This window comes from Eumetopias jubatus, unplaced genomic scaffold, assembly GCF_037043125.1.
Source record: "Eumetopias jubatus isolate StellerSeaLion01/CBP00866 unplaced genomic scaffold, mEumJub1_p1.0 scaffold_5, whole genome shotgun sequence".
In the NCBI taxonomy this organism is placed as follows: domain Eukaryota; kingdom Metazoa; phylum Chordata; class Mammalia; order Carnivora; family Otariidae; genus Eumetopias; species Eumetopias jubatus.
The window spans coordinates 23,772,917-23,794,342 of record NW_028274811.1 but is presented as its reverse complement, the minus strand read 5'-3'; the positions used below and the strand labels follow the sequence as shown (position 1 = coordinate 23,794,342).

The following is a 21,426-nucleotide window of genomic DNA, read 5'->3' as shown; positions in this document are numbered from 1 at the left end:
AGCATTGTCCAAATTTATTTGGTCATATAATACCCATTTTTTTGTTTTCCTTTTAACTCTTCAAAAAATTTACCCGAGTGTAACTGGACAAATACTGGATTAGGGCTTTTGTTTCTTTATAGTCATTAATTTCAATCTCGAGTGACAATGGTCATAAATAAATATGAAGAGTTCTAACTGCAAGGAAATCTGGTGGAAATAGGCATACCTGGGGCATGCAGGTAATCATTTGGTCTTTTTCTTTATAACAAATTTTTTATAAAAGTATTACTTCCTTTTGGATTTGGACCCAGAATTACTGTTTTTTGAACATGAGAATTGTAAAAATAGACTTAAATATGGTTCACTAGGCAAAACTGTCTACATACTAGTTAACCTTATTTTCTTCTTTTCCTCTCCTCATTCTCTCTCTCCTGTTTTTCCCTCTCTCCTTCCTACTTCCCTTCCTCACTCCCTCCCTCTCTGGGTTGTACCAATAACCAACTGAAATATTTGTAAGTATTTCCGGCTGAAAAGCTTGTACAATGTCTGGATGAGCAGTTGGGGTTCATCAAATTATTTGAGAGTTTGAAAATTACTTGGCTAGTTTTGACTATGAAGAAAGCCTGTGATTAGCTTATAAATAATTTTTTTGTCCATTATAAAACATCTTCAACATTGGTGAACAAAGGAGGTGATCAGGGTAACCGAGTCCACAGAAGTTGGCATCCAATTAAGTTGTGTTCTTGGGCAAGTTACTGAATCTCTCTAAGCCTGTTTCCTCACCTATAATGTGAGGATAACAATAGTACCTTATAAGGTTGCTGTGAGGTTTTACAGGTAAAGTGGTTAACAGAATGGTTAGCATATATTAAGGGCTTGAAAAGGGTTCATTGTTATTTTGAGTGGATAAGAATGTATATTTTTATTTCAATTGTCTCAAAGAAAACTGAAAAAAAAAAGGAGCTAAAGTCTACAGCCATCTTTAATTAAAAGGCAAACTATATTTCCCAGAATTTCCTTATTTGTATGATTCTGTGTTAGAACTGGCTGAAAGAGGAACTTCATTGAGATTTGGACAGCAACATGGAAACAGCACCCATTAATCTGAAAGTCTTTTTGCAATCCGGTGCAGTGAGAGACAGAGGCATAGGTGCCTGGAAGCTTCCAGACTGCCTTTGCTCTCTTGAGTTCCGCGTCCATTTCTTCTTTCCAACTGTCAGTCCTGTTGACCAACACCAAAGTCAGATCTACTACCAGGAGTTTGGCCATGTACCTACAAAGGAGGAAGCTACACAGAGGCAAGAGCATCCCATAGACCTCTTAACAGATTATCCCTCCTTACCTGGTTGCTCTGATTGATCGGTGACTCCTCTGATTCTCTAACTCTGCTAATGGACCTTCACTTTCCCAGTTCCTCCTGTGGTTGTGTGAATTTAAATCCGGTGAGTGATAAACCTGGGTTTTAAATTCACAGTTCAAGGTCTAAGTTGGGAACCAGAAAGCTTCCATGACTATCTTCAAATAAAAACTTTTAAACTGTACTGCTGTTTCACCATCTGTCATGCCTTCTAAATCCGTATCGGGATTCAAGTCCTAGAAGATCCAAGGGGACCAGCAGGAAGTGTGACATGTGAGGTGTTATGCATGTCAAAGGAATTGCAAGATTTCACCAATTCATATTAACTGAAACCCAAAGTATATGTATGGGAATATTTCTTATTAGTTTTGTATTAGGGCAGAAGAAATACAATGCTTTATTAACCTACGTGTTTTTGATGAGGGGTTCACTAAGGGGAGCGTCTGGATTCAAAGTGTTATTTCATGTACCTAGGAGTAACTCTAACAATGTGCCTGAAAACTAGACCCAGCGGTGGTCCACCCTGAATAAAATGGAGGTGCCCAAACTTCCTTATTACAATGTAGTCTATAGGAAATTGTACAACATTTAGGGAGATTGGTTTTAATATGATAGATGCTCACCCACCTGGTTAAATATGTCCCCTAAGAGGCTCCAGAGGGCATTTCCTTCACCAAGCTTTGAACTCCCTTCACATCAGCAAAGGCTGGATTGGAATCCTGAAAGAACTTCCTATTCCTAGTGGCGTTTCTCTGAAAGTCTGGAATAAGGAAATGCTGCCGCAGAACTGGGCTTCTTAAATTTAATGAGGATGACGGAATTCCATAAAGGCAGGAAACCAAAGGACTGCATTTCACTATCAGAGACCAGATGGGAATGGTTACCGTAAAGGGCAGCAGAACCAAAGGGGTAAAGAGAATGGTTTGACTTGCAAAGATTTTGGCTAATTGATCATGGAGTCCCTAGGACTGAAATAGACGGGCATTCTACTGAAGTCTTAACTTTATTTGCGTAATATTAAATCTCTAGACTTTGTGAAAAGAGGTCTGATTTGGATCACCACATCAGGATATTGCATTCCTTTGGTCAATTTCCATATGAGAATAGGTTCACTGACTCAGACTCTTTGAATGAAGGGGAGGGTGAATTATTTTAAGGAAGGATCCTGCTACACTGTCCAATTTTATACTGTGTATTTACCTTCAGGTTTTCCCTGATGGGCACACTGTACTTACTGGGGGAAGGGAAAAAATTAGACTTTTTGATGATTACTGAATCTCATCTGATACTATTTCTGGTGATCCTAAATTCCTACTGTGGCCCCAAAGTCAGAGCAAGAGCTTATGGAAATCAGATAATTTAATCAAGTTTTGACTTAAATCTGCTCATAAGGAACCCAAGAGTCTCTGAACCCCCCCCACCCCCATAGTTATTTCCCTAATTCTGGAAGGCATATTTGGAATAGAAATACTTAGAGACTGGCAGAACCCCTGCTTACCTTGTTGGTTCCATGATCTATAGAATGAGGGCTTTAAGATGATGATGGCAGTGGAAGACCCTAGAACTGTCTCCACATCCCCAAACTGGAAACAAAACTAGTACTGCATTTTTGGAGGGATTTCAGAACTACTATCATGAAGGATCTGAAGGACACAGAACTGGTAATTCCCAACCCCCCAACACTAGTGCCAGGCTGAATATTAAAAAAAAAAAAAAAGACAGATATGGCACTGTTCTATTGGGCCATTTGCTTCAGGGCGATGGGGAACATGGTAATACCAGAAATTTGCATGAGCATGACAGCCCACTGCTTCCTTTTATTTGCTGTTTTATTTCAGGGAACCCATGTTACAGCAAATAAAACGTAGCACAGGCCTCATGCTCACGTAAATCTCTGGTATTACCATGTTCTCCCATCATCCTGAAGCAGACGGCCTGACAGAAAGATGCAATGTCTTTTTTTTTTTTCTTTAATATTCAGTTCTAGCACCAGCTGGGTGAAAACATTCTGACGATATTGTATCTGGTCTGATTCATCCACCAATATATGGTGATATTTCTACCTAGATTCATGGATTTAGGAATCAAGGGACGTAATTGAGAATGTCTCCTCTTACTAAGTAATTTTGACCTCTCTCATGCCCCTACTCTCTTACTTAAGATGTGTTGATATTGGTTAATTTCCTATTTCAGCAATTAAATGAAAGGATATACATAAGTAAGGGGCCATCTAGAAACCAAATGCCCCCCCATATTAAAATGAAGGTAAAACACATGAAAGAGGAAGCATCACAAACTGCACAGATGTTGAGGTTTTACTCTACTTACAATCTATCACGTGAGCCAGCACATTTTCAGGGCAAAAGACAGAAGACCCCTGAGTTAGAGACAAAGGACTTTATTACTCACAGCAAGAGCAGTAGAAGAGAGTCAGCATTTTCTTGCACTGGTTTCCTGAGCCCCAATTGCCCCAGAGGGACACCAAGAGAGCCACGTGATATCTACACATGCGGTGGCTTATATCACAGGAGAGGGACCCCCATTTTAGGGCCAGAAACCTATTTATAATGAGAAGTCAGCATGTCTGCTCTTTGCTGCACCATCTCAATCTTCCAGGGCTGCTCATTATACAAACATTCCTTAGAAGACGCTCCCGAACAAAAGAAGACAGTGCCAAGACATGTAGAGACATGAGAGACCTATGAAGAACTGCCTCCCAACAGGAAGCTTCACATATTTTATTGAAAAAAATCTAAGAAATCATGTGAATCATGTACAACATTTTCTCACAAGAAAACATTTAAGCTGGTTCTTTTAACGTTTCACAGAATTGTAAAACTTTTTAGTTTTCAAAAGGAAAAAACACAATGAAACTACCACAGTATTATAAGTGTTTTTGTTTCTTTCTTGTTTCTAGGGAAAAAGCTGAAAATATTTGGTAAATTTTCTCCTTATGATTTGTGAGGCTAAGTACTATGGTCTTTTATAAATCTGCTAAAAAGATACAAGGAGATGGGTGGATCACTGCTTTCTTTGTTCAAAATATTTTAAGAAAAGCTAAAATCTAATGACAACATGTTAAAATAATACATATTTTTGTAGGATGTTATCATTTCTATACTGGTTTCTCTATACTATATCAACAGTGCAATGGTGATTCAGTGTAAATCATTACAGTGTTTCATTGTTAAAATACTTGTGTTCAAGTACATGTTCATGAACATGATCAAAGTCTCTATTTTGACTTTTTTTTCCATTATTAAAATAAGGTTATAATTACAGTAGAATTTTTCCTATGGATATTTCTAAATCTGAACCAAATTCATAATACATTCTCTAAAAACCTGTTCAACACTATGAGGTTTGTTATGTTTACACATTTCCTGTAGATTACAGAAAATGGGCTAATTCTGCATCAAGACACCAAAAACCAAAAATGATTTCTCTCCATATATAACTAAACGATTACACTAAGTTAGTATACATTCTGGATAACTCAATGGTATTGGCAGGGAGAGAATAGCACCTTAGGGACAGCCCTAACTGAAACAAAAAAATTTTTTTAGAGCCTAATGATCTTATATTTTTCTTTTTTTTTCCTCCCTTTTTATTTTGATTCTGGAAACTGGATCCAACTTATTCATATAAAATTATTTATGAAGCCATATAGTATACGTCAAAATGTTTGTATAGCCCAAACAAACACCATACTGGATGTTTGGCAGGCACAAAAATAAATTAATTTGATTAAATTATATGTAATCTGATAATATTTGGTCTGAAAAACATGCTAGTGTGTGTGTTTATAAATAATGTAATTGCAAAGCGCTGTGAGCCAGCCAGCCTGCTTGAGGTCAACTCTTCTGCTGCAGCTTCTGGGCATAGAAGTCCCGGCATGTGCCACAGCAGCGCTGATACCACCGCATGTCCTGACATAGGTTCTTCTCGCGTATCACTCGGCAGTACACAGGCCACTGATCTCCCAGGCACTTGAACGTCAGTGCGGCTGTGAAGCAGAAATGAGGGAACTCAATGCATGCAGCTACCCTAGGTGTCAGGAGCAGAAACAAACAGCAATCATTTAAGTGGGGAGATTTTGAACATTCACTTTGACCCATTTATACTGCCTTCTGGAACTTAAAAGAGATAAAGAAACACACACACACACACACACACACACACACACACACACACACACATCTTATGGTAAGGAATAAAATGAATAAATAATGGTCTTACTTAGGAGCTCTTTCAGACTCATTAAAGCTAGACTTCCCAAATTCAGTGAGTTGTAATACAAATGGCTTTCATTTAAGCTTCTTTTGGATTTTTAGTTGAGAAGATTAAAAAGAAAAAATGACTATGCTCGCTATATCCACTTTTATGGGATACAAATGAATAAGTATGGTTATGGATGAAATAGCAAAACAAATATGCTCACACTTATTTCATATACCTTCTTTCTTTTTTTTTAAAAAGATTTTATTTTATTTATTTAACACAGAGAGAGAGACAGCGAGAGAGGGAACACAAGCAGGGGGAGTGGGAGAGGGAGAAGCAGGCCCCCTGCCGAGCAGGGAGCCCGATGCGGGACTTGATCCCAGGACCCTGGGATCATGACCTGAGCTGAAGGCAGACGCTTAAACGACTGAGCCACCCAGGCGCCCTCATATCCCTTATTTCTTTGAGAGCAGACATATCTAGGTGGGCTATCTGGGGATCTTGATTTCACACATCTTTAAAATCAGAGCTGATTATCAGAAGTGATTGAAATTTACAGTTATAAAGTATGTGGAATCTTTCTTTTGCCACCATTCTAAGATGAATCATTATTTTACTTTTTAAAACCTCCGGGTTTCCACTGTGCTTGTGTGGTTGGGGATATACCTTCAAGAAATAATAAATAGAGAAAATGCAATTTTAATTAAATTTTTCTTGTAATCCATCAATTTCTGCCACATGATACTTCAAGAAGGACTCCAGCTAATTGCTAGAGAAAGGGATTATGTTGTTTTGAATACATGGATTTAGGGCATCTGCTCTAGGATTGCTTAACTTTTTGTCTTAACTACTCTTAATTCTACTTGAACTGATTATTTCCTAGAAATGTTAATTATTTGGCTTGAAAAAGAGAATTTTTGTATTTCTGTGAAGAACCAGACTTTTCCATTTGACTGAATCCTATGCTCAAAAAATATCTAAGACAATGAAACTCCTTTCATTTTGGCAATATGGTTCTGTACGATTAAATTGTTACCCCTAGGTTGTACACACAGATTAAAAGTGAAGGTGTTAAACATAAATTAACCCAACTACAGTCAGGTAGCAGTGCTGTTTAAAGTCCCTAATTGTCAAAGAAATAAAGGCTAATTCATTTACGAAATTTTTTTAGGCAAGTGTAGGCTGTATTTACTTAAAATACATAATCTATTTATTGAGGATACATTAGATTGAATAGCATGAATTGAGAGTATATATGAAACCATTTATAACATAAGAAACTATGTAAATCAATATGTTACTAGCATTTATTTGTATATAATATTATGTCCTTAAGGATTCAAAACTGTTACCTCTTTTTCAGTGGTTTAGATCCAGGTACCCACTCTTCTTGAAAGTCATATTTACTCTATGTCTCTCCAAAGGATAATTTGTACCCAGGATCAAAAGGAAGGCTATTAACAATGGAGAGATCTAAGATACATACCACAACCTCACCTTTCCAGAGACATTATCTTCGTGTCGATAGTTCTGCCACGCATCTGGTCAGAACCCAAAATATGGTTACATCCTGCAACCCTTTATAAGATGACCTTGAGAGGTGTGGCATTCGTATTTCCAGGACCAGGCACTGAGGAGATAGCTTCAGGAATCCTAAGTGTTTAGTCTTTAGGAATTTTTACCTCCTGACCATTTGCCCTAAACTATAGTTAAATATATCCCGTTTAGTCAGAACAAAACTAACTCCTATAGATTAAGAACTGAACTTTACAATAATATGCAAAACAGAAGAAGCCATGAACATTTCCATGTTTCTCAAAACCATCCCCTTTTTGGTCTGCTTACCCAGCCTGGGTGATGTTATGGTATTTACATTAATCTTCTCATTGCAGGGCTGAAGGTGGCACGGTCTGTATGCTGCGGGTTTTTCTGAAGAAAAACACTCATTTCCATGTCTTCCTGTGATCTTATGCATGCACTGGATAACACGGGACTGCATTCCTTTGCCACAGGTGATTGAGCACTGGAGAGATACAAGATGTGTTAAAAGTCCTTGTTGCTCTTTCCTTTTTCTAGATTGTGAGCCGCTTTTCCCATCCATCCCTTCCTTAAAATTTAACATGAGTCACAACATTCAGAGTTGATGCAAAACGGGGGTCAGAAATGTCGATACTCATAACTTGGGCACACCGCTGTTCAGAACCTCTGGCTGACCTCAGGCACAGCACTGGGTCATGAAGGACATAGGTGACTAAAGAAGGAGAAAGAAAGGGGGAGAGTATGACTTGGAGGGAAACACAGTACAGTGAACGATACCAGTGATGCACTGAGGTGGACAGTGTTTAAAGTTCTAATATCTAGTTTGCAACAAATTCATTATTTTTTTAAGATTTTATTTATTTATTAGAGAGAGAGACAGAGAAAGAGAGAGAGAGAGAGCATGAGCAGGGGGAGGGGCAGAGGGAGAGGGAGAAACAGACTCTTCGCCGGAGCAGGGAGCCCGACCCGGGGCTCAATCCCAGGACCCCAAAATCATGACCTGAGCCGAAGGCAGATGCTTAACTGACTGAGCCACCCAGGTGCCCTACAAATTCATTATTGTTTTAATGCAGTCACTGAGGCTCAAGAGTTAGCATGTGCCCAGCCGTGGAGCTGGATCCTGTGGTAATCTTTCACGTACCCATTCACTTCATTGCTCTGGTCTTAAGATACTTGCTAACACAATCAACATGGCTTATCAGTGTGATGTATTCCTGCAATAACTGCTATTTCTTGCATGAATACATGACAACCAATATTGTGCAAATAAAAATATGATAATCTGGATTTTTTAAAAAAGATTTTATTTATTCATGAGAGACAGAGAGAGAGAGAGAGAGAGAGAGAGGCAGAGGCAGAGGGAGAAGCAAGCAGGCTCCCTGCTCTGGGAGTCCGATGTGGGACTTGCTCCCAAGACCCCGGGATCATGACCTGAGCCAAAGGCAGATGCTTAACCAACTGAGCCACCCAGGTGCCCATAACCTGGATTTTTTAAAATAAAATATCCTTTTAATAAATTCCTTATATTTTAGCTAAATGGACTTTTCTTCATTTGTAAGATATTTTACAAAGAAGAACACACTTGATGTACAGTGGTCTTTTATTAGACAAGTATACTGGGTCCAAATGTATCACCAGATTTAATTTGTTACACAAATAAACGGATGCTTATTTGACTGTGAAAATACAACTATTTTATGGGATCAAAATTACATATGAAAGAGTAAATATGGCTTTGTTTCTGAAAATAATGATTTATTTGCTAATCATATTATTTTCTACATAGTAAAGATTTAGCCATATGTAGCCAAATAGTTGTACAGAATTATATCAACTCCAAAGGACAAGAACAAATAAAAGTACATTGTTTTTCAGGACTGTAAAAAATAAAATAAAGTAACTATTGACACATGATGACTCAAAGTACATAATTTTAGCAGATAATGGTTAAATAGTGCCTTTCATAAAATTTGAAAACTCATAAGAGAAAAAGATGTTAGTTGCATTCCTTATGCAAGTTAAGTTTTGTAACAATCTGGGAATGACCTGGAAATGAAAATAGTATCCAGGAAATAATGGAAGTTCTATAATTCATTTAAGTAAAACAGAATCATTTCTGCCTTTGAAACTAACAGAATAAGCTTTATCACAAAATTAAATAGTCTAAAACCTTTTTTAAATAAAAAATAAAAAATGAAAATGAAAAAATAGTCTAATAGCCTTAGGAGCTAATTTTCATGAGCATACTTTAGTAATAAAAAATCAGGCTCTTACTAGTAATAATCTTTATAAAATACATTTTGGTAAAAATTTTATTGCATATAGGTGAAAAGTGAACAGATATTTGAAATGAAACAATTGAAATCACAAGGTAGCTTCTAAATTAGCTCTTACTTCATTATAGAAGATACTACTAAACAAGTGGATAGTTCCTCAAATCATGTCACTATGATTAAAGAGAGACAGAGGTTAAAAGAAAGAGCCAAAATAATTCTGGCCTTGAAATGAGGAGACTGGGTTCTAATATTGTCTGTTGCAACTAATTTACCTGGGACTTATTTTTCCTTTTTGTTAGGAAGGCATTGCGGTAGATTATAACTACACTTTTGGGTCTAAATTACTACGAAAGTAAAAATCCCCAATCTCTAATTATGAAAAGTTACTGTAGTGGGGCAATTGTTAAGTGGTGAAGCTTCGTAACAGAGATGACTCTCTAATTTCATCATCTAATTATTCAGTGTGCCAGCCAACAATGATATGACACAGGTTCTGTCAAGATTATAGTTTGTTTAAATGTCTCAGAATATCCAATCATTTATTGAATTTTCAAGTACTGATTGATCACCCATTATGTTCAGGATCCCATGCAGAAAATAAAGACAGCAATAATGGTTAATATGATGGAGTTGGTACTTTCATCAGTAAACTTTATTAACAAGACACTAAAACATATAAAACAGATGAACTCAGAAACAGATTATGAAACAATGCAGAAGTTGGGCAATTTCATCCACTTTTAGCCAAGTGTTTAATATTTAATTAATTAATTTTTAATTTTTTCCCATTGTTTAGTATTTTAAATAATGTGTAGCCCTATAGAACGACAGTTTGCTGCTTTAGGATCAAGGGAAACTGATAACCACTACCTCCAGAAGATTTTACTTCATACGATACTAACACTAGTTAGCACTTACTTAGTATCTATTATATGTCAGGGCCTGTGTTAGGCCATAATTATTTTGGTATCTCATATGAAGCCCATGAATACTAGTTTTATCCCTTTTACACAGATAAGATAGAGGCTCAAATAAGTGAAATAAATTGCCTAAAGATTTACAGTTAGGAAGTAGTGGAACTGGAATTTCAACTCACATATACTAAATTCAGAGATCGGATGCTTAAGCATTACTTGATAGTAGAACATTGCTACTACTCCTCTTTATGTTAATAGTCAGATATCTTTTCCTGTCCCTATCCTGCCCAATGGACCTCTAATCCTCATATCTTACTATTAACTTAAACATTGGTGAATTAGAAGGGCTTTTTTGTTCTGTTTTGCTATAACCCATGTTATAAGATAGGAGATAAACTTGTTTGCCTTAAAGACAATTCACATGCATGATGTGTCTTGAGACAGGGTGAGCATGTAATTTCTCACCCAGATCAGGGTCACTTGTGATAGAAGTGGTTAAAATTATTATTCCTATACTTACAGGCACACATTGGACAGTCCTGGGTAATCTGGGGCATACAGTCACCTCATCTACAGACATTTTACTGGTAGATCTATGTATTAGATGATAAACACAAATGAGTGGACACCGGAAATAGCTATTACATTTCAAGCATATCTAATACGCTTTTACACAGAATGTCTTGGTTAAACTTTGTCATAATCCTCATAACTTTAAAAATGAAAAGAGTGAGGTCCATAGAGATTATTTCATTCTGTCACTCATTCAACATTTACTGCAAGTCCACAATGTGCCAAACAATGTTCTGGATATTGGGATACGACAGTACATAAAATGGACAGAAATACATGCCCCCAAGGAGTTTACATTCTAATAGGAAGGAGCAGGAAAATAAAGATTTAAATTTCATTGTACATTAGATATTGACAAGTGCCATGGAAACACTAATGCCAGGAAGGAGAGCTTGGGAAAGTCTGGGGTCTGGGACTTAGTAATTCAAATGCGGAATGATCAGAGAAGGACTCATGGGAGGGGTGACAGACTTGCTCCACAAAAAGGAGAGACAAACATCAAATGCAAGTCTTTTGATTCCAAATATGCTGTTCTTTACGCTGTGTTTTTATACATCTCAGATTAATTTCAATGGCTTTTTCCTTCTCTCTCTCTCCTTCCCTTTTCCTCTTCTTTCCTACCTTCCTTCCCTCCCTCCCTCCGTCTTTTTATCTAATACATTCTAAATCTTGCTCTTCACAAAAGTACCAAGTAAATTTAAAATGTATTTGAAACAAGGCAGCATTCTAGACTTTCACTCGAGGCTAAAACGCTAAAATGTCAACATTAATTTGCCAGCAAGGGGTAAAGAAACACAAGGTGTACCTGATAACTTGCCATTTGATATTTTTTTTTTACAAGGAAAGTTCACTGACTAGAGTATTTTAAAAAGAGAGACTTGTATTGTCTGACAAAAACTCAACAGTTAATCTTGCCCGAAGGACCTTTGAAACAAAGCACCTCATGAATCAATTCCATGAACTAGAAGCCTTTAATTATGAACAGGAAATGCAATCTTGATGTCCCAGATTTACCAGAGTAAAAAGGAAACCATAATCTTTAGAACAAACTTAAACCATTTAGAAAATTGCTCACATGATTTTGGAGTTAATTTTGACCAAGATTACAGGGTACAAGGAGAACTAGTATTGGTAATCCCTCTTTCCCACCAAAAAATGAGCCCCAAATTCTCTGGAAGTGAAATTTTTTTTACTGACCTAGTGAGATGCATCATTTCAGTCTACTTGAGAAAATTATGACCTTCCTTGAACTCGGGAACACATGGGTCATATCTTTACATAATGTCACCATAGATTTCTCTTTTAATGGAACAAATCCTTCCTGGCCCTGGAACATTAGTGACAACTTCTAACACTGGATTAAATTATGTTTACACTGTACCTTGCATGTCAAACACTAAGCATGGTTAGGGAAACTTTCTCAATAATTCACATTTTGGACTATTAAAATAATTAGGGAAATCGTTTAGTAAATGAGAACCATGAATACAAATGTTGGAAAATCAATAAGAACGCTTTATCCTCTTTTAAAACGAGATACACATTTATAGAACCTTATAACCATTTCTATTACCTGAAATTTTATTTTCTTTCTGTCATTCTTGTGCCAGGTAATAAGAACTAACAGACTTTATTCTACCTAAGAAAATTTCATTTGAACTAACTGGAAGAAAAATATCTGGAGAAGCAAGCGATGTACAAGTTGGGGGAAGCATATAGTGGATGTTTCCTTGGCTCATATATTTTTCTAAAAATGGCCAAGGATGACCTGGTGTTAGATACAGATATAAGTCTTGGAAAGTTATTCGTACTGAGTTAGATGATAGCCCTGCAGTAGACAGGGGCCAGCTTGGTTTCACAAACTTATGAATTGGTCTAAATGCAAACACATGAAGGGAAATAGAAAAAACATACGAAAAACAAACACACTAAAAACTTTCTTAGCAAACTCTTAACTATGTGGCATTATTATAGAAAGAGATGAAATGAACTCTGAATGGCTGTGAAGTCCATCTCATGGGTAGGCCAAGGTGTGGAATCCTTCCCTCCATCACAAAAGATGGATGAGAGTTGAGGCCTTGCCCAATGTGTGAACTGCAGGGAGAAACTTACCATGGACATTTCACTCCTGACATATTATTTATGGCATTATTAGACAGTGTTGCTCAGGTCTTGGTTTAAGACTTTGAAAAACATGTAAACTACTCAGAGAAGGTGTTCAAGAAAAGGCTGTATATCTTGAGACATTTTATTGATGCCTGATGAAATTATTTGTTTTCAAGTCTAATCTTGAAAGATTGAAGATAATTAGGTCTTAATTAGCACAGTGGTATAAATAAGTTTTTAATGCATCGAACACTACATAGAAAATATGAGTGTACTCTGCTGCTAAATTCTCATTATTTTATATAGAAATGTTCCTTTTATGATAGATTTGAATATGTTTATCAAGAATCTGCATCTTTTAAAAATAATCTACATGTATTGTTCCCTAAAGTTTTTATGAATACCATTATGCTGAGTGACATAAATTTACTAAATAGTAGTGAATGACAGCAAACGTGCTCTGTAATACACTTATATAAGTAAAACATGCTTAATTCAAAGAAAAAGAGCTACATAAGCACCAAGAAATAGCCACATACAAATTTATAAATTGTCAAAATCACAGAGAATGATTTTCAGAGGTTCTCAATGTTCATAGGTCTTGTCCATCGCACTACTTGAATCTACTTTTGCAAAGTAATAGAATTATCTTTCTGTCAATTGAAAATTCATGAATCATGTAGGAATTTCCATAACAGCTCATGGTAAAATCTATCAAGTGTCATATCTCTGTTAAATTCATCAAAGAACATTGTTTTCTTCTTGTCTAAGAAGTGATCTACATACTTCTAGAAAAGTTATTTTCACTTAAGAATTCTTTATAAATGGCATATCCACAAATATCTCTTAACTACTCACCTATGTAGAGAGGAGACTCTCATTCTTTGCACTGATCTCTGATTCTTACAGTGCTTCTGTACTTGATAGGTTCTGAGAGCAAGTAGTTCTACTCTGCATACGTGATTCTGAACATGGAGCTAAAAACCACTTCCACATCAAGTCTTAGGTATGGAGATTCTGTAGTAAAGTACCAAACTTTAAAATTGTTGGTTAAATGATAGTTTCTTACCTCTCCTTTCAGGACATTGGAAGAGTTACAAAGACAATGTTTTGGTGCTAGTTATTTGTTGCCCTGGATACTTAGATAACTTGGATTTGGCAACACACTGGGACAGTGTGGTATAAATAAATTTGTAGACTCAGTTAAATAGTCAACTAGTTTGCCAGTGAGTTTATAGAACTATTAATCTGTGTATATTAAACTGTAAAACTCTTCAAGCTGTAAATGCTGTCAAATGTCCTCTGAAATATCACACCAAAGAGGCGGAAAACTCAACAGTAAAAATACTACCGTAAGATATTTATTTACAGTTTTGTTGGCTAACAAACATAACTAACCCTGGTTTGCTTTTGAGTTCTTTAGAAACACAAACAAATTTCAGTATATTCAGGGGTTAAAAATAATAATTCTCACACTTGGCCAGCAGGGAGATTACCCGAGATTCCTTTCTTCTAGACTGTGCCAAAGATATATATTTTGGAGAGAATGTGTATTCTCTAGGCCAACAGCTAAGGAAGGCTCTGTAATGCTTTACTCATTTCCAGCTGGCCTCTGTATGAAATAGGAATTCCTAAATTAAGAGAAAATTGTCACTGGCAAACAGAGTTCAAAAAAATTTTTGAAACCAATATAATAGGCAATCTCACAGAACCTGATATAATCTCTAATGATCAGTGCCAATCTATAACAAGGTTAACAGCATTGACTTGGATAATTTGTCTTTGGGAATAAGTGGATTATTCCAGAGTGGTTTAACAAGAGTGAATTAGCGTTCGCAGTGGAGAGTGGACCTCATAAGGAAAGTAAATGATGACTTCTACTGGAAATTATTAGCGCAGCATTCCTATTCATTTATGTATATGTTTGGCAGTTCCATCTTTCAACTTTTTAATAAAGTGAGTGTGAAACAAGCATACTAAGGAACAAAAGTTAGGTTTGTTTTTTAAGATTTGCTATGTATTTTGGTCAGTGTTTCAGCGTCTTTTTAAAGTAGTTCATCTGCCTTATTTAACACATGGGTATTTGGAATTGAATCTATTCCTAGAGGTCAGACGTTTGAGGATTTTTTCTGCATATGTGTTTAATTAATTCATCATTTAGTTCTACAGTTCAAACTATTCTTTCCTCTTTAATGAAAATGTCTGCATGTCATTAGAGCAAATCAAGGAAATGTGTGTGGCACAATCAAGCAGAATAGCTTATGAACGAGTAGCAGAGAAGTGAATATGTTATGAAAGGGCCGTCAAATTAACCCCCCAAATCATTTTTATATCAAAGTACACATTGATCACCACAGTAATGGAAGAAAAAAGATGTTTTGCATTAAGAAGCAATTAATAAACACAAAGTCTTAAACACATTTGTGATTCTGCTAGCCTATGAATCACACGGTGTTGGAGAGGTGAAAAAAGATTATCGAGACATTTCTATTTTATCTCTATCATTCCAGTGAAACATCTTCCCGCCAGAGAGAACTGTTTGGAATGACGGCGACTGAATTTCCTTTTCAAATAAAATGCTTTCCAGGTCTAGTCGAACAATTCTGTGTCCAAAATGGATCAGATCCCTCCGTGGCCATGTGAGAGAAGTGTGTATGTTTTGTTTTGTTTGTTTTAATATAGTCTTGGTTTAAAATAGCACAGAGAGCACTATGCTAGTTACCTTTAAGTTATGCCAACCTGAAATAAACCAAGTATTTGCCAGGCCACAGAGAAGATTCTAAGTGTGCTTTGCTTCCATCCACTGCTTTCTTTCCAGGTTAGATAACTGCCATCTAAACTGATGTCAGCTATTTCAGTCACATGGATTCCAGAGAATGCAGAAGAAGTCCACCAGCTACCTCAAAGCTCAATGTTAAGCACTTTTTTGGCTTAAGCAATATGTTACTCAAATAAGGGTGCATTTACCTTTTTTTTTTTTTTTAAAATCACATTTTTTAAGTAGTTTGACTCACCATATAGAAGAAGGTCAAGGGAGTTATATATTTACATAAAATTATACTGACTGATTTTCCTGAAGAAAAATAAGCTAGTTACTAATTCTTTTGTAGTAAAATATATGTGACATTGTAGTTCTAACAGAATTAGAGTCAGAAAATAAAATGGATCAGAAGAAAAGAAATGCAATGTTTAGATGTAGCCTACATTTTTTGCTTACTTGATGAAAAAGTTTAGTGATCATTTATTCAATAAACATCACTAAATGTAATGCAATATTCTGGTCACGCAGAGAGATTTGTGAGATGGGTAAAGGGGGTTAAAATATTCTTTTTTAAAAAAATTTATTTATTTACTTGAAAGAGAGAGAGAGTAAGCAGAGGGAGAGAGAATCTTAAGTAGACTCTGCTGAGGATGGAGCCCAATGTGGGGCTCGATCCCGGGACACTGAAATCATGAGACATGATCCTGAGCCAAAATTAAGAATCGGACATGTAATCATCTGAGGGATCCAGGCATCCCAAGATATTCTTAATCAGACAGCAACAACATAAGGCAGTAAATAATTAATTGAGAAAAAGTAACGTAGTCATTAAGTGCAAAGAAATTCTGTCATTTATTGTGGAAGCCCTTGAAAAATCAGACACTTCAGATGGTCCTTGAATGACTCAGGTAGTTGGAGGAAACACATTCTAGGCGAAGAGTTATCAACAAAGACACAGAGAATGTACAAGTACAAACTGCTCAGGCCTCAGCTTAGTGGGGATACCCAATTGATGAGAATAATAAGACAGTTCTCAATAGGCAAGTTAGGACCAGAATATGGAAAGCTTTGAATGCCAGCATGAATATCCAAAGGCAATTCTCTGGAAATACTTAGGCTATAGGATAGAGTGATGAAGTCATCCCTGTGAGTGGATGGGTCTGAAATAGGAGTACGCGGGGAAGGAAGCACGTTAGAAACTGTTACTCTAATCCTGGGGGAAAAAAATAAAAAGGACTGCATTATTATATTGGAAGCAAAAAAAAAAAAAAAAAAAACAACTGAAGCAAAACCCTACTTGTATGAAGAAGAGGAGCCAAGGATAGTTTCCAGCCCCGGGAGCTGGGAAGATGATAATTGACATTTTTCAAGAAAAAGGAAATTTTGAGTGGGGTATGGTTTGAGGAAATAAAATGAGGAATTTTGTTTCAAATATACACAATTTCAGGAACTCTTAGCATGCTGATGGCAGAGTCCAAGGGCAACTGAAGTTTGGGCAGAGAATAAAGACACAGCCTGCCTCTCCCTCAACTCCCTCCAGCTACACTCCCTCCTTGGGCACACTTAGGAGACTTGAAAAATTTAAACATCATCTAAAGGTGGATGATTCCAAAATTTATATTTCCATCCCACTTTCTCTTCTCTGATCTTTACCTACTACATGCCAGTATTTAAGTCTTTTATGGGCAAATGAAACACAGTTCAAAGGAGAAGTGGAAATCTTTCCCCTCCAACTTGACTCTTCTCTTAGGGTTTCCTATTTCCTATCATAGAAGCATCATCTGTACAAACTGTTCAGACCAGAAGGCCAACCTGGGAGTCCTTCTTAATACCTTCATAACTGCTTCTTCCTTATCTCCCCCCACAAATAACCAACCCCAGTTCTGTTCATTTTAACCTCAAAATTTCTCAAAGCCAACCATTTCTCCTCATCTCTACTTACACTACTACATGAATGGCCAGCATCTACTTGGTTACTACGTATCTGACACTATGTGAAGAACTTTCCATGAATTATTTCATTTGGACTCATTAACTTATCTGAACAGAAGATCCAGATTTCAAACCCAAGGCTGTAGGACTCCATACACTGAGCTATCATACCTCTTACAGATCCCAATCTTCTCTCCTCCCTAGGAATTTTGTAATATTCTCTCGGCAACTTTCTATATCCATGACATCAGTCAGTTTTGACACGGTAGCCTGCAAATATTTAAGTATTAGGAAAGTATGAGTTTTCTTTTAATTTCAGACAGAAAATGTTAACCTGTTTATAAAATTAAAAGTAATATATGGATATAGTAGAATTATAAGCACAGAAGGCCCTTTTTTCCAATGTAATTCAAATAAACTATTCTTTGTATATCTGTGCAAAAAATTTTTTGAAAAAGATTTTATGTATTTATTTGACAGAGAGCAGGAGCATGCAAGCTGGGGAAGGAGCAGAAGGGGGAGGGAGAGGGACAAGCAGACTCCATGCCAAGCATGGAGCCCAAGGTGGGGCTCGATCCCAGGACCCTGAGATCATGACCTGAGTCAAAACCAAGAGTCAGATGCTTAACTGACTGAGCCACTCAGGTACCCCCAAATTTTTAATATGTATAAAAATAATACATGTAAACAACTTTAGTCCATACTATATGACTCTTCTGCATAATATTTGCCCACTTAATAGTAGGTCTTGGAGAAACCTTCCCATCATTATGTACTTATCTATAAATATATTTTTAAAAACTACAGTATGGTACTGTTTGAATATGGTATTATGATTTATATAACTAGTTAATGGACATATGGGTTGTTTCCAAATTTTTGTTGTGCCAAAGAAGGCTGCAATGAGTATCTTCATAAATATGGTTAGCAAATTAGGTAAGAATGTCTGTAAGGAAAATCTTTGGCACTGGAGTTGTGGAGTCAAAGAATGTGTGCATTTCAAAATGAGATATCATTTTTCTCACCTATCAAATTGATTAAAAAAAAGTGTGATAACATCCAATCTTAGTAGTATGGGGAAACAGGTATGTGGAGGCACCTGGGCAGAAAGAAGTAGAATTTGCTCTCTGTAGATGGAGCTTTCTGTTTGTCCCATGGCACCCCTCAATAAACATCCCTTGTTGCCTTTCTGAGCCCTGAAGCACATGCGCATGCATGTGTGTGTGTGTGTGTTTATATCTAAACATGTTTCCTAGTTTTATTTTCCTATATGGACTTGTACATATTCTGTATACAGTATATAAAGTTACAGGTTTATATATTTCTAATCCAATCAATTTGTGTTTTGTCTCTAAAGTAGATCTCTCATTTTAAGTAGCTCTAAATACTCTTCTTTGGACTAGGCACCATTTGGACCACTGCATCACTGACACTGGATTATTACTTTTACTTGCACAGTTAGAGCACTGTGATATTCAGAAAGACCCACAGTCGCTTTGGCACATTTTACAGATGTAGGAATGAGGTTAGGGGGCCTGTGGAACTGCTCTCTGGCATACAAGATTGATGCTGATTGTGCTCCTGGGCTCTCTGGGTGTCCCAGACAAACTTAAGCAAAACCAGGGACCTGGTAAAATAATTTTCCCTTTTGTTACATTCTGCATCCAAAGACCCCATATGATGCCTTTCTAACTGGCTAATCATTTGCGTATGTTTCTTTCATTTTAAAGATGTCTTTCTCTGGTAGTCCTGGTGATCTGGTTCTATCTCTGGATATCCTCTATTTGGTAAACATATACTTCACTACACCCAAGTAAAAAACACTCAGTGCTAAGACTACTGAATTTTATAACATTCTTACCAAATTTCTTTGTATTTTTTAGTGGAAACTTTCCATCCCCATCCAACCACCTACTGACACTCAATGTCCCCAAAATGAATTTTGGCATGTTCCATGCTCTATACCCTATAAAGAACATCAAGAGTAATTTTTTAATTAAGTCATATTTATTTACTGAAATGCTTTCAGGTATGATTTATAAAGTGAAATTACAGATACCCTGGTATGTAGCAAAAGAGCATTGATAGTATTATTTTATAAGTCTAGCAATTTTTCAATGATTTATTAAGAAGACAGTATAATTAAGCCTTATGGATTAAAAAAATCCTCTTGCATTTTCCAATCCAAAGGATGTTAAATACATGTTCTTATATCTGCATTTATACTTAGACATGTATATGCATATATAATATATACATTACATATATATATACACACAGACACCACTTCAATCTAAATTACAAATTTTCTCTAGATAGAAGATATAACACAGATAGTATGTGTGCATCACTCTTTTTAAGCTAATATATTTCTGCTATGTTCAATCATATCAGCCAAATGCTTTGATAACTTTGAGTAATTCAAACATTTTAAAATTTGTGTTTGTTTTTTTTATAAATTTATTTTTTTAATATTTATTTATTTGAAAAAGAGAGAGCAGAGAGAGAAGGGAGCATGAGCAGAGGGGAGGGGCAGAGGCAGAGGGAGAAGCAGATTCCCCGCTGAGTAGGGAGCCCGATGCGGGGCTCAATCCCAAAACCCAGGATTCATGACCTGAGTTGAAGGCAGACGCTTAACTGACTGAGCCACCAAAGCACCCCCCCCTTTTTAATGTACCTGGGACAAGAGATCAGATTCTTAGGAGACTTTAAAACTAAAAATGGTAGCAATGCAAAAAATGCCCCACTCTCTTGCAGTATAAAGAGTCAGAGGCAAAACAATTTGATAGCCAATAGTTTGGGGATTTAGTGCATGGTTTAGAAGACAGCTATCTTCTTCAGATAGAATGCTGAATAGCAAATTGTGTAAAAGCTCAGTGGATGTATCTGAACAAGACAGTAGAAAGTCTTTCCTGATGAAAAGTATCCTGTTTATCACTGAGTAATTTCTTTACTATGAACAGCTTACTCAGAGACAAATGGATTTCGAAGTAAATATTCCTATAATGTAAAGTATGTTTTCTGTAGGACATCTTGCCCAAATGTTTAAAACCAAACCCACAACCTCTGATTTCTTTAATTCATTGACTATCCAAGAATGATAGATTTCAGTGTGACAGATTCATGTCCTTTTATGAGGTAGCTGCTCAAATCTTCCTGTCTTAGGAGACTCTAATTATAAAAAATGGTAGGCAGTTATCTTTCCAATGACTTGTAGACATAATTAGAGAAATAATGCTATATAGAAATGCTAATCCACCAAGAAGAGTTTTCTAGATTATAGATAATTTCAGTTTGGTTTCAATCTACAAATTTTTTCCTGTTTCAAAAAAAGCACTTACAAAAGTAGTATTTCAAATTTGAGTAATCTAATGTAACCCTTCCCAAAGTGTATTACAATAAATAACAAACTAGCTATATGCTCTGCAAAAGTGATCTTTGGTTAAAAGAAAAAAAAAAAAAAAGAAACACTAGAGTCTCTCTTTGAGATTTACCAAGTATAGAAAAATTTGTTAAAGGATCTGAAAGTCCTATAGCAAACAGTTTTTGATTATCTTTAACTACATTATTTCTCACACCTGGAGACCATATCCCAAGGAATGAGTTTTCCATGGAACTTAATGTGGGGAATGCAAGACTTAAGAATTCATAGATTAATATAAATTTAGTCTTATAAAAAGGATGACATTCGGATCTTTGGTAAATATCAGTCTTAGTAATGTATCTATTTAATAATATATTCTCTCCATTATAGCAGTTGTC

At 36.2% G+C, this 21,426-nt stretch overlaps 1 protein-coding gene across 1 annotated transcript in view; it reads right to left on the bottom strand.

The window, feature by feature from the left end:
- Nucleotides 1–5,193: 5,193 nt before the first annotated feature.
- Nucleotides 5,194–21,426, bottom strand: part of ADAMTS19 (ADAM metallopeptidase with thrombospondin type 1 motif 19) — a 250,726-nt gene continuing 234,493 nt past the window's right edge. Inside the window, exons 22-23 of the mRNA XM_028103681.2 lie at nucleotides 7,406–7,583; nucleotides 5,194–5,345 (exon numbers count right to left, since the gene is read on the bottom strand). Of these exons, the coding sequence (XP_027959482.1) occupies nucleotides 5,194–5,345; nucleotides 7,406–7,583 (330 nt within the window). The remainder of the gene's footprint in view (nucleotides 5,346–7,405; nucleotides 7,584–21,426) is intronic.